Below are 15,320 nucleotides of genomic sequence, written 5' to 3' on the forward strand. Positions count from 1 at the left end.
AACTCATATGTATTGAAAAATGTGTCCTAACAAAAAAATTCAACCTGTAAAAACCAACACGTATGCAAAAAAATCTGAACTTAATTGAATACCGTTTTAATTCCAATTTGAGTTTGAATTTGAATTGCAGAACTGCAATACAAATTTGAATGTTAGAATATTGGATTAAATTATCTGGAAGAAAGAAACTAATTTAAACTAGAAAGCAGAAAAAGCTCTGGAGTAGAATGAACAGTAGATTGAAGGGTAGAATGACAGACAGATAGACTGAAAGTAAAAAAGATAGACAGAACATCAAACAGAAAGACATATATAACGCTAGATAGAAAAACAAACAGACAAAAAAGATAAATAAATAGATAGATAGATCAGCCAGATATACAGACTCGACCTTTGCTTTCTGTTCAGCTGTCTTTGAACACATGAACACGTTCTGTGTGAACAGCTCCAGACTCCTGTTATTGTGTTCCATGTTGGAAGACTGTTCTGGTCTCTGGTGGCTGTTGCTGACAGATTTGATGGAATGGGGGATTTCTACAACACAGGTGTCCTCACTGACCTCTCCCTCGAATGTAAATGAACACTTTTCCATTAACAACACGATACTGCGAGAAGGACGCAAGTGTTGCATGCTTCCTCACCAGGTAAAGAGCCAAGACTGTATTCATCCAAACCCTGCACCTATTTAAAAGCATTTTAATCAAACACAAAGTACTGAACCATTTTTTCACATGACAAGCTCTTATTCATTGTTTGGCTAGGTAAGCATCCCCTCTAGCTTGACTGGCATGGAGACAAATAGTCAAGTCACGCTGGGGACAATCCTCCCTGGAGAACGATGTAAGTGGTTTTAACTGTCCCTCTGACAGCGTTCACAATGGAGTTGATGCTGTTGAGATTAATGACTCGGAGGAAAGTGATATAACGAACAGTTTTGCTGGGTGAGGATCACCTACCTGCCCTGTCACCTGAGAGGCTGTCTGCAGATCTTCTGCTGCTGTCAGGGTTTCTGTCACCGCGGGTAATGGACCTGATCCAGAAGAAAAAGACACAATAAAGCCTTCACCACACACACACTCACAATACCCTCCCACACTCGGCACCAAAGGGCCCCTGGAGAGACAATAGATAGATTAAATTTCTCCTCAGTAAGAGTGAGTGATTCCCAAACAAAAAACTAATTTTTAACAGGCTTCCCCTTTCAGCATAACATGATACATAATCTGCTCTTTCTGGATATGATATGTGATTTAAAAAGAGAAAAGCAGGGTGGCATGTCTATTGACTTGATTAGGAGGTACTTACTGGGCTAAGTGTCAAGAGGGGCCTACAAAAGTCCTTTACTAAGTTTAATTTAAGAAAGTGAATAAACAAATAGTGAATGTAAAATGTAAAAATTAAACAAAAATAATGGAAAATGACTTTTAATAAAATTGTTAAAAAGCACCAACAAAAAGTAATGTAAATTATTATTATTATATTAACATTTATTTATTATAAAGCTTGGACTATGCACTTAATGTTTGTTGTTTCTTAATGTTTTTGGAAGACATCTCTTATGCTCATGCTGCATTTATTTAACCCAAAATACAGTAACAGTGAAATATTACTGAACATTAAAATAACTCTTTTTTTCTCTCTCTCTCTCTCTCTCAATAATTTCTTCCTTATGCTGCGCTGCCTAATATTGTTTTGGAAAACCACTATCATACACCACCTTTCACAAGTTTGGGTTATAAGTAAGAGTTAAAAAAGAAAGAAATGAATACTTTTATTCAGTTAAGCTGCAATAAATTGATCAAAAGGATAAATTGTTACAAAGGATTTCTATTTCAAATAAATGGTTTTCATTGAACTTTGATTCATTTTTTAGGATTATGTTATATTACAATTTAAACCCATTCTGATTTTTTTTTTAAGAGTAATAATATCCCACAAAAATCTTCTTATCACTATTTTTTTTTATGCAGCTTGTGTGAGACTTATTTATAATAAATAAATAATAATAAAATATTTGTATATAAAGTTAGTGCAATATATTTGGAAAGGATAGGATTGGCCTTTTGAGTGAATTTATATCCCATAAATAAATGTTGCCCCATGCATTGCCCCATTTATTTCAGTGGTGACTGTAGGAACTTACAAGGTATTTCTGGCACAGCTTGCTCCGGGACATGGGGTGTTTGTTCCTCTTCAGGCCTTGCAGTTAGACTGTCCCCTTGAAGCCTAAAACAATTAAAAAATATTGAGCATTACAGGTTTTAATTTCAAATGAGTGGCTTGCATTTCTCCCCACAGTTATGATAGCTGTAGAAGATAACAGTGAAAATACTATCATGTTATCCTTTCAGACCAAACTCTCTGCTGGGGCTATGAAAGAACTCAGTGTAATGGATCAATATCAAATAAAATCTCTACCCTGTGACTTTGCTGGATGAGAACAAGTGGAGACAGTGAGTCTCTATTCATGAAAGTTGATGAGACCAAGCAGTCAGTTTGTCTTATCACTATCAGGGGAGGATGAGGATATGGGCAGGCTGGAATGTAGACAGAGTATAACATAGGGGAACGCTTAAGACCTGACAACAATCTACTAATCACCAAACTGTTCAGCTGTCTCAAACACCCATCAATTATGATGTCCAATCTCAGAGGATGCTGAGATTAGAAGCTTGTTTTAAGAGAGCTTGCTCTTAAAGGAGCTACTCATCCTCAAAACCAGAATTCAATGCTGCTCTTTTTTTCAGAGGGGACTTTAAATTCAGTCTGTTTCTTACACTGTCTTATGTTTTTTTTTTTGGCATTTTTGGACCTTGATAGCATGAACATAAAGTATTACATCTCCTTTTGTGGTTGAGGGAATAAAGGAAGACAAAAAAGTTGTAATTTTCAGGTGAATTATCCCTTTATGACCATGTTGTATAAACTACCATGATCCTTAAAGGAATAGTTCACCCTAAAATTAAAATATTGTGAAAATATACTCATTCTCAGGCCATCCAAGACGGAGATGAGTTTGATTCTTAATCAGAACATATTTAAAGAAAGTATGCACTTGCTCACCAATGGATCATCTGGTGTGAATGGGTGCCAAAACAGTTCAAACTAATATTTTGATGTGAGTGAACAACAGATGGGCTTTTTCACTGGAGAAACCGTGTTAATGGATTATGGACTGGTATTTTGGCCTGATGTGACGGTTTAAATTTAAAATGGACTGGTGAGTGGTGTGGATTACTTGGATTTTTGTGTTGGTTTTATCAGCTGTTTGGACTCTCATTTTGAAGACACCCATTCACTGCAGAGAATTCACTGGTAAGCAAGATGACATAATGCTAAATTTATCCAAATCTGCTCTGCATTTACGTCTTGTAGTGAATGTTCAGCAAACTTTCATATTTGAGTGAACTATTCCTTTAAGGCAGTGAAAATCAGTATACCTTAAAACCATCCTTCTCACAAATCTGGGTTTGTGACATAACGGACCAGTTTTAAAAGATGATATCTCCATTTGCACTCTCAGCACTGCAACTTTTGCACATATTGCAGATATTATTCTTGCCTCTGTACAATGCGTTTAGAGCATTTACAGAGATAATCAAGGAAACATTGCATCACTGCTGTACCTTAAGCGCCACCTGCTGACAGAGAGTGAAACTGCTTTTTCATTCAGCCCATTTGCTGTTTGGTGTTTTGTGTAGCCTAATTTCACAAAGCTAAAGTTTTGAAATTATACAGTCTAATTTAGATCAAAATGATAAAGCAACTAACCATATTCTTTGTGTGCTCATATTTTAATTCTTTCTTGCCTTTTGCTTAAATAAAATACATAAAAAATGTTGGATTCTTCCATGAAAAGTTAAGATCAGTGCATCCGTAAATTTATGAATATCTGAAATTAAGATCTAAATGTTAGTATTTTAGCTGCCTGTGGATGATAAAGTTCTCTTATTTAAATTGCGAGCTGAATTAATGTCAGTTTATTTATTTATTGTGCAAAAGTCTAATTTATTTCATATGCACTTTGTCTGTCATAAAGCTATACAATTTCTGTGTGGTGGAATTGGCTACGCAAGGGGAACTAGCTAAAATCTAGCCTAAGGCACCAAATTGGTCAGGGCCGACCTAGTCTCAGCCTTAGATGTCATGCCCACGGACCATTGGCTAAATGTCTGATGCATATGGCACAAAAAAAGGGGAAACACTTCAGGAGTTTTAAAGTTGTCCTCAAATTGGTTGAATTATACAAGATTTCCAGGAGACATGTGTGTTGCATTCTTTAATGTTCCACCTGAAAACAAAGATGCCATGACGCCAAACCCCCCCATGAAAGAAAAAAGCATTATGTTTACAACTGTGATGACGAGCGTTTATCAGGATCAACTAAACACTGGATTTTCAAAAGTATGTGACATATTTAAAGTTTGTGCAACAGAATCTTTAGAATACGTCCGAGAGTTTTACACACCAGTCTATTATTCTGGTGACATTTCCATTCCCTGAAACATGATGATGAAGGAAACGAAGTGTGATTGGTTGTTTGACATGTCGGTCAAAAGGCCTCATGGGTGGGCCTGGGCCAATGACTGCTTCCATGAATTCCAGACCTTCAGTCATCATTCTGAATGTCTGGCTACGCGAGACTAGAGCCGACCTGCGGAAAGCGATTGTGCTACTTCCAGATGAGCTGTTTCCTAAGCATGTGTGGCTATAGTCTACCACCTCATCCATCACATGAAGAGGACAGGCACCAGCAGATAAGGAATAAATCCCATGACCTTTTCCTACAGTGGTGCATTATGGGTCAACAAGAACACACAAGCTCACATTTCATAAACAGTTTAAGCTTCACTGTGACTGATGATTGCAACAAACCTTGTGATAAAACTTTTCAGAATGTTAAATTAAATTATGAATAATTAGAAAAAAAATATTAGTTGCATTCACTATTTAGCTGTATATATTTATTTACTTTTAATTGGAATGCACTGCATTGATAAAACTTGAAATGACTATAAATGAAAACAAGACTGTGAGAGAAGCCTTTTAAGGTTATTCTGAATGTACTGGGCTTTTTATTTTTGTCAACTAGAATTCTGATGTACATTACCTTTTTCTTTGAAACTAATACTTTTATTCAGCAAGAACATATTAATTTACCCAGAAATGACAGTACATAAGACATTTATAATGCTACAAAATATTTTTACTTGAAATAGTGTTTTTTCCTGTTAATCAAAGAATTGTGGTTTTCACAAAAATATTAATCAGCTTCTTTAGCAGCAAATCAGCATATTAGAATGATTTCTGAAAAATCATGTGACACTGAGGACTGCAGTAACAGTTGCTGAAAATTTAGCTTTGCATTCCCAGAAATCATTTTTAAACATTTATTAAAATAGAAAATTTTATTTTAAATTGTAAAAATAAATTTCACAATACTCTTTTTAGTGTATAACATAAGTACAATTTTTAAACAAATGCAGCCTTGGTGAACATAAAAAAGACTTCTTTTAAAATATTAAAAACTTTTGAACGGTATTTTTTGAATTTTCACCACACCAACATCAAATAATGGTGAATCCAATGAATGGACTTGACTGGCTTTAAAAAGTGAGTTTTGAAAGTGTCTTGACATTCAGACTTTCCAGATGCTGTTAAGTACTGTGTTCTTCACTCATTGATCACTTGAGATAACAAATGTCCAGATAAAAGGATTCCTATGTCTGAGCCTTAGAAAATGTAAAGAATGCTACCTGGGTCCTCCAAGTAGCCACATGCCCAGGCAAAAAAAAAAAAAAAAAACAGAGACAGATGGGCATCAGGTTCCTTACATTATATGGCTGGTGCTCTTTGGCAAGTCTATATGGCACTGAAGAGCTTCCATGTGTACAAACAGTCAAGGTCAGTTAGAGAACCACCTGGACTGATTCAATCCGATTCATGAATGAATTATTCAGATGAACTGTTCAGGTTTCAGATTCAAAAGGATGATGCGTTCATGGATTGTACATCACTGATAAAAAAAATATCAGTGCAAGAAACCCAAGCTCTGATCCCAATATGTAACCAGGGTGGGCCGTATCCACAATCCTGCGCATTTTACCTGTGATGTAAACAAATGAACTTCCACATCAATGTGATAAACAGTGCACAAACAAATGGTGATTGTGTGATGCATGTGCAAAGACTGTAAAAACTGTCTTGCGTATCTGTGGTGAATCAGATATGGGGCAGAAATGAAAAGCAAAAAAGGAGGAGCCAAACAAAACAAATACAGGGGGATGTAGCAGCATGGCAGCCATCTAACCCAGCAGATTGTTTCTTATCAGAGCCTGGCATCGGACATGAGCGCTGAGTCACCCTATCATATCCAACAGTGTGAAATGTGCACATATTGCACAGCCACAAGCTACACAAAAGGAAATAAAACCCAAAAACAAGTGATAATAAAGATTATCTGTTTGTGGGTCTTACGAATACAATCAGATTTCTAGAATGCTTTTAAGATATGTATGCCTTCCCTCATCCAGAGATGGGTGTGTCTTAAACTTTTGACACTTTTATGTCCTGGGGTAATATTTTATCTAAAATAACAGAATATTTCTGTTCTTGTTGTTGTTATATGAATGTCACATGGCTTTTCCTTTTTTGATTATCTTAACACCATTTCAATAGGTTTATTGTGTGAAAGTTATTTATATAACATTCAAAAGTTTTAAGTTCCAAATCACAAAATTCCACTGTCACAGTAAGTCAGTGTTCATGAACACTGTATGAGTATGAAAGGTCTTTAAGAGAGTGATTTTCTAAAAATGCAAAGGGCCAAAAGTGCCCATAGTCGAAGAAACACCCGGATGCATAGTCTTAAGATAACTGCAGAAAGTCATTGAATCAGTCAATTTGAATTTTGTGCATTACTCTCAATGTATTCATTCAACTTTAGCTCTCAGAGTTTTAACTAGATTGCTGGAATGCTGTTTGTGGCCATCGTATCCAGTTGAAAGGGGTTTGGGTGCAGCCTCTCAGCAAACAGAGGTCAGGATACGTTACTCGTGACTTGACTAAGATATATGGAAGTGCATTCTAGTGCGGTAATAATGATGCTATTCTTCACATTGTGTGTACCACTTGAGTTTGCAGAGGTGAAAACGCTCACAGGCTTAGGATAAAGAGCTGTTGGTAGACATGTTGGTAAATACTGAGGTGTGTAAATATTTACCTTGCACACCTTGAGCAGATGTTGAGAGTAACTTTTGCCTGGGGTTCTGAAGAGTAGGAGCTGCGGCCCTGGCTGAACTTACTGCCAGACGCCAACAGGCCAGTGACCCCCTCCATTCGCAGGTCATCCAGATCCTCTGAGAGAGAGAGAGACAAAGAGACAGAGAAAGAAAGACAAATCAACATCTGTTGACACTTTTATCCCTCAGGTAATGATAATATTGAATTTGCTGCCTTTGTTTGGTCACAAAGATCCTTATGAGATATGTGTAATAATAATAATAATAATAATAATACATTTTTACAATAATATTAATCATATTTTTATATTATTTATAAAATTATAAAAGTATTTATTATTATTATTATTATTAAATGTTATTTTAATCATCATCATAATTAAAATAATAACAGCAAAATAAAATTATTCAATGGTTTAATTTGTCTTTATAATAGCAATAACAACAATTACTACTTACTTATTAATTATATTATTATTGTTGCTGTTATTAATATTATTTTGATACTAGTTTATATCATTGCAATTGAAATTACACTATAATAGAAAAAAACAATTGAACCATTTAATTATTTATTTATTATTTATAATGATGAGAACAACAACTATAATAATAATAATAATAATAATAATAATAATAATAATAATTATTATTATTATTATTATTATTATTATTGTTGTTGTTGTTGTTGTCATTATTATTATTATTATACAAATGATCAAATAAATAAGAAAATTTAAACCGAATAAGAAAATTCACAGAATTTATTCATGTTTTATACATTGAGTTCTCTGAAATTTTTATCTCTTTTTTGTGACATAAGTTTTAAAGCATCAACTTTATATTTAAAGAGCTTACACTGACTCTATTCTATTAAATATCATTCTGTTCTATTCTATTCTATTTAAAAAATAAATTAAATTAAATAAAAAGGACATCTGCTCGGTTTTATTAAAGTTTCACACAGGATGACAAGCACAAATAATTATCTTCAATAAATCAGATTGAATCTTGGTGATTTAAGCAGTTTATATTATGCACTTTAGGGTTTCCAGCAGTACAGACTGAGAGATGGAAAGGAGAGGAGAGTAAATAAATGAAGAGAGACAAACAAATCTAACAGCACTGAGATAAGCAACTCTATACTCCTGGAGGTCACTTGTGACTCTCTCACAGCTTATGCTCACAGTATGGTCGCCCGCGCTCTGATAACAGCTGCAGATGGCTGGATCTGAGAGCTCTACGTCTCTTTACACTACAGCTGTTCTTCTACAACACGCAACAGGGCCGCTGGGTGAAAGCTGGGTCGTTTCCCAGCTCAGTTATGAAGAAACAGCTGACTGGGCTTTTTTAGAGACCTGCTGTACTTTGCCGCATCTACTTAAAGCTTTAACATTATTCAAATATTAATGTGTGTACAGTATATGGAATAAAATGGAATAACAAAACCATCTAAGCAGCCCAACAGCAAGCAGAATTTTAATTCTGCAACCAATTTATTGGTTTCTAGCAATTTGGTGTGTTTCTATATAATTCAATAGATGTATGATCAGGTGTGCGTATAATAGCTTTGGCAGGGCTCATCAAATTAGATTTCAGAGCCAGAACCATTTTATAATCCCACTTTGACAAAGCATGCTTCTCATAGGGGGTTTCGTTCGTGTCACATAAATCATGATCCAGCAAGAACTAGGAGCAGTGGGGTAAAGTGAGCCACATTCCGTGAGGTTAGCGCCTCCCACCCATGCCCGAGCCAGAAGTGGACTTTAAGACTTGTAAAAGTTCTTTATTGGCCTGACAGGGATCTAAACTCCTGCTATATTACAGCAGGAGACTGCAGAGTGGGCTTTTTTTTCTATTCCATTTGAAAAGAATTGACGCAGAGGGAAACAAAGGTGTATGCAGGCTTTTTAAATGGTACACTGCCGTTCCTTAATAAATCTGCCAGGACTGCCGATCCAGCAATGCTAAAAAAATAAGACATGACACGAGGACACAAATTTCATTGGGATTTGTATCTTATCTGAGAATTTAGAGCCTGCTGAAAACATAAGAAAAAGAGAGTGGCGAGACTAGAAAATAATCTTGTTACTGATGTACACAATTTAATCTGACGTATTTTAAATCCTTTAATCAGCTGGACAGTGCAAAAATAAAAAAGTGGTCATTATCTTTGTGGACAAACAATGACTTAATATGCTGTATACATACACGGAATACATGGAATAAATCAACTGCCGGGGATGCTGAGCCCCTATAGAGAGTTGGAAAGTGTTAACCAAACAAAGACAGGAGTGATGACAAGGAATTTCTGTATGTAATTGTTTACAGCAGCCGAAGCAGTGGGCCGGAGTGTGTGTGTGTGTATGCCTGTTGTAGAAAAAGTTTCTATGTAGTATAATGCACCTAAGACAATCTACACAAACGACTGTGGTTTATGTTGAGGTTTTTAGTCACTATTTGTAACTCATAGTTGAATATAGTTCTTCAGATTGTTTTTTTTTTTCCATTTCAGAAGATGTTGAAGATGTAATTTCATAATCACGTAGACATACCACAGTAAACTATAACAAATGCAGACGAGGCATGCAGACATGATGAACTTCAAAGTTCTCCATGGGTTTATGTTCCATCTCTAGCTCATAATTATCTAAGCTGAGTAATTGACAGGATTCACTGTCGAGAAGCTCTAGACTTCTCAGACTTTGCACACTTTCTGCATTTGTGTTTCATTAAGACTTAAATGTCACATTCCAGCACTGTGGTTTAGTCCTTGCATGCAGTACACACAGCTCTTTGAAGCAAGTGGGAAAATCATTTTTTGTTATGCTTTGTAATGAAAACAGTATTTTAACTATGTTTATAATTACAGTCCCGGGTCGCCCCTTTCATTCTCTAAAATACCTCTGCCTACCGCACTGCAAACATTTCACATTTGTCACAGTGGGCGATGATGAATGTTCTTTCACAATGTATATGTAGAGTTAATGAAAGACAGGATTATGTGAAGTTACACACGACGCCGATGTTGATGAGGACTGGAAGACTCTGAGGCGCTGACACTTCAGAGACACACATTCTTAGTTAATCTTAATGACTTAATCAGTTTACACACAAATGGCAATTGTTAAAACTGTTTGTTATATTATGAATGAGTGATTGTTAAAATCCAAAGTAGATATGTACAATATTGCCAGCCACTGGTCGGTTACAATTGATCCATACAAATATATTGATGGTAATTTTGTGCTACATTGAAAAGAAGAGAGAAGAGTTTAAGGTTTACAAACTTTTAGATTCCAAGGACCCCCAAATGTAATTGTCACCTTGCGAATTAATAATTTCCTAAAATATAAATGTAGCTACATATTTTAAAATGATTTTTACTGTGTGAGGAAAAAAAAGTTATGTTATGAAGACAATGTTGTTTAAATAGTTGACAACATCTGGAAAATATGACTTATAAAAGCAATATTTAAACATTATCCTATTATCTACAAAAAAATATTTTCTATTGTGCTTTTCACAATTAATATTGATTAAAAGCAACACTACGGTTCAAAAGTCTGGGATCAGTATTTTTTTTTTTCTTTTTTTTTTTTTTTACTTTGATAGAAATAATGATTTTGTTCAGCAAGTATGCAGTACAGTGATCAAAAGTAATAGTAAAGATTTTAAAGTTATTACAAAATTGTTCTGTTTCAGCTAAATACTGCGGTTTTAAATTTTGCATTCATCAAAGAATCCAGAAAAAAATAAAATAATAATAATATATTTATAAATATCACAAACATAAAATAAGCAACTCATACATAATAATAATAATAATAATAACAAAGTTTCCTGAGCACCAAATCAGTAAATTAGAATGATCCTGTGACATTGAAGACAGGTGTAATGGCTGCTAAAAATTCAGCATTGTCATACTTAAAATATAAAAAAGTTATTTTAAATTGCAATACTATTTTAAAATATGCAGACATTTTTACTGTATTTTGCATTTTAGTTTTACTCTATTACTGTACCAAATAAATTATGTCTTTGTGAGACTTCTTTCAAAACATGAACAAATGTTTCAGACGCCAATGTTTTTTTTATTTATGCATTCATTCATTCATGACATTTATGACATTTTTCCTGGACCCTAGTTTGAAAACCTTCGCTCTAAAAAATAATTCCTGCAACTGCTAGACAATATTATTCAGATGTATTTGTTACGACTCGGAGACCCAGGGAAACGCAGGAGACGAGAGATCCAACAGCAGTAGGGTTTTAATGGGTAATCCAAAGAGAACTCAAACAAGCAGGGGTCCAAAACAGAAATCAATCCAAAACAAACAACAGGAATAGGAACAGGAACAGGAACAGGAACAGGAACAGGAACAGGAACAGGAACAGGAAACTCGGAAGTCGAGGAACTCGGAAGGCGAGGAAACTGGGTGACGGAATGAAAGGACTCCATGCAGACAAACAGAAAAGGACTGGTTAATATAGATAGGATAATGACTAACAAGTGAAGACACCTGAGTGCAATAACTGTGATGAAGGGACAAGGCTTTGTGGGAATTGTAGTGCCTACTGTGAGGTGCCGATGGGGAAGTGAGACCACTAGTGGAGACTCAGGGAAACAGAGACCAGACACCGTGACAGTATCCCATACATCTCCTGATTATAAAGCTAAAAGAAAAACCTCAAAAAGCCAACAACTCATTCAAAAATCCCTATGTTTATTCCGCAAATTCTGTAGCTTCTCTCTACAGTGCACATGACCCATTGAGACATTTTTAACATTAGTTTCCACGCTGCTAGATAGTCTACTAAGGGAATCAGTCTCACAAGACTGGACTCTGGTGCACTTAGAGTGGCTAGCTTGGTGGCCTGAAGCAGCGAGCCATCAGGGGACGGCAGTGCCAGCTGCTCTAGAGACCTTCGTGGAGGTTGCAAGCCTCTTAGCACCGCTACATTTCCGGGTGGTAACTGAGAGAAGCGTTAGCCGGAGACCGATACACCCTGGAACACTGGCAGGATTGTCAGACTGATCTCCTGAGGGCATTAAGGAGAGATGGGCACTGTGTCATGCGGTGTGCACTGCTCTTCCCCAGAGGGAGCTGGTCCTCAGAAGTCCTAGGCCTTAGGCATCAGGATGTTTTAGATGAAGACAATCCAGTGAGAAGGATGGTCTACAGAACCGCCTTCCGCTAGAAGCCTTTGGCAGGGGAGTGGCACTCTGAATCTAGACTCTGCGGAGTACAAGAAGAGATGCCCCCAGGAGGAGGAGCTGGAACACGGTAGGTTGGGACTGCTCCTACCAAGCAGCCCCTGCTGACTGCCTCAACCTCCTCAGAGGAAGAGAGCTAAATATGTCCTCTCACGCAAGAAAGTTATATCCGAAAAGCCCCTGTATATCTAACTTCTCATAGTCAGATAAATACTTCATTTTATTCTTCAGAATGAAATGCAATGAAACAACCAAACTAGAGTCCTTGGAGCGTGCCCATCGAGAGCCGACTGCATGAGCTCCACTCCCCATTAATGCAGCTCATTATAATATTAGGCATAATATTCTTGTGTAACTGATGCTTGTGCAACTGGCAAGCTCAACGAAGGCCTCCTTATCAATCTCCTTGGAGAAAGGTGGAGAATCGTGCCCTCTACCTGGGAGGGGAAGGACCACAGTGCAGGTTTCCGAAACCCCAAAAGCGGGTGCCAGGATCTGCTGGTTAAGGAAGAAGATAGGGACCTGCCCATCTACATTCCCTCCACCAGATCCATATGCGAAACCCACGAGCACAGCCGCTGCTCCCTCCTCAAAGAGAGTCCTCTGAGAGCGAAGCAAGGCAGTAAGAAAAGGCTCGCAATGAAGGCAGTCGACTCCCTTGAGAGCTGACTCTGTTTGCCCCTTTCCCAAGCAGACAACACACAAACGGTGTGTGTCCCCACCTGAAATATAGCATGGGCAGGGAGGAAGACACAGCCTGAATACCGCCTGCTCACACAAATGCTTCTTTCGACTGAAGCTTAGACGGAGCTTTATAAGTGGGCTGACAACACTAAATAAGGCTCAGAAACAGATAGCGACTGACACACACTCAAAGCTCTTGCAGAATGACAGAAAGCTGATGCTGGCTCCACAGCACGTGCCTTTAAACTTCCTGGTCGTTACGTCACCCCGCCCATGATGTCATGCCCATCCATTGGACTGATTACAAATCGGATTCATAGAATGGTCATGCTGAAGGCATTCCCGTAGTCCCATAATTTCACATATATCTATTGTCGGCCAAACCAACAAACCACATTGAGAGATTTACGGCCGCTATGTCAACTGGGTCTCTTTGAACAAGACAGAGTGGGTGTCTTAAATGTGCCATACATGTGGGCATCCAGCACGAGAGAGCTTCATCTCACACAGAACCTCTCCAGTATGTACAGTATGTGCATCACCCTCCAGACAATTACAACGCAAGATCTGTGTGAAACAAGGGCACCATTTATCAACACTGTCCCATCATCCCACATGAACACTCCTTCATAAATCTATTTCTCGTGTTTGAAAGGTATCAGACGTGACCTGAATCAAATTCAGAGACAGACCATATCCCAGATAAAAGGATGCCACCACAAAATCTGAAACCCTAAACCATGGCAGAAATTGCTTATTCATCCCGCTGACTGGCCACAGCTTAAGACATGTAAAACAACCTGAGAATATATCTACATTATTTATTTTATTCTTAGTTACACATATCTGTCAGCATCTGTCTTCGCCAAGACTGACTAGCACAGCAAAAAAGCAACCAGTGTCCTGTGAGCTCTCTCTTCAGACATCATTTACTGTAAATGTGTGGCTACATCTGTATCTCCATCAAGTTCATGAAGCCATGAAAGTCATAAAGGCAATATTTAGTGCTGCTCTGGTATTGGAAAGCACTGTTGTCTTCGGACAAGGGTTTTCTATCACGTTGGTTTATTAGCTAACCAAAAGACAACAACATGCTGCCAAAAACAGGGTTTTGCTTCAAAAACCCCCATTTGAAGAGTTGAAAAAGTGGTGGCCTGTGTGCTATGTATGGTGAGTGGCCCCACATATACTCAGAGGTGTCAAGTAACGAAGTACAAATACTTCGTTACTGTACTTAAGTAGAAATTTGGGGTATCTATACTTTACTTGAGTGATTATTTTTCAGCCGACTTTTTACTTCTACTCCTTACATTTTCAGGCAAGTATCTGTACTTTCTACTCCTTACATTTTAAAAATAGCTTCGTTACTGCTATTCATTTCGGCTTGTTTTCATTCCGGCTTGTCATCATTCAAAAAAAAAAAAAAAAAAAAAAAACTATCCAGATAAATCGCGCCATCCGGATGGAGTGAATTTGATTGTGGTTGGATGAGAAGTATAAACATATACCATTCCGACACCCTATTGGTCTTTACGCGATCCATCGCACCTGCACGTGACACAAATCACATCACAGTCCAGCCAGGACATAGACAGTTTTGGGTTCGTTTATCAAAATATATATTTCTTAAAAGTAGGGTTGGGTATGGAACCGGTATCCGATCGCCTCAGAGTCAGTCCGCTTAAATTTCACATGAAACCAGCGTCAGACCGGTCTCCTCCCGTCTTTAAGCGCGCTCTTCAATCCGCAGAGGCGCAGACCGCGAACGGAGCAGCGCATGCGCACTTAAACAAACAGAGGACACAAGGTATGTGTTTATCGATTGTTAGAATATCCATATCTGTGCAGTTCTTTGTCATAAATACAGTTTACAAAAGGTCACGAGGTAGCAGTCGGTTTCTCATCTGTAAAGTTTTCGCTCATCACACCACAGCCGTTTCCTCCAGCGAAAATCTAGCCCTTAACACATATGAACGACCACATACTTTAATTACACTTACTTAAATATACTTAATTTAATCATACGTACTTTATACATACACTACTGTGCAAAAGTCTTAGACACGTTAGTATTTTCACTTAAAAGAATGGTGCTCGGACAGTTATTTATATATTTTGCTGTAGTGTGTCAGTATAAAATATCAGTTTACATTTCCAAACATTCATTTTGCCGTTGT

The 15,320-nt window shown here is 37.2% G+C and overlaps 1 protein-coding gene across 1 annotated transcript in view; it reads right to left on the reverse strand.

Moving 5' to 3' along the window:
- The window catches only part of LOC127945979 (uncharacterized protein C8orf34 homolog), a 74,598-nt gene that overhangs the window by 24,849 nt on the left and 34,429 nt on the right, over positions 1–15,320 (reverse strand). The window contains exons 8-10 of the mRNA XM_052542203.1: positions 7,223–7,358; positions 2,144–2,226; positions 957–1,030 (exon numbers count right to left, since the gene is read on the reverse strand). Of these exons, the coding sequence (XP_052398163.1) occupies positions 957–1,030; positions 2,144–2,226; positions 7,223–7,358 (293 nt within the window). The remainder of the gene's footprint in view (positions 1–956; positions 1,031–2,143; positions 2,227–7,222; positions 7,359–15,320) is intronic.

Source organism: Carassius gibelio, chromosome A24, assembly GCF_023724105.1.
Source record: "Carassius gibelio isolate Cgi1373 ecotype wild population from Czech Republic chromosome A24, carGib1.2-hapl.c, whole genome shotgun sequence".
NCBI classification, from domain to species: domain Eukaryota; kingdom Metazoa; phylum Chordata; class Actinopteri; order Cypriniformes; family Cyprinidae; genus Carassius; species Carassius gibelio.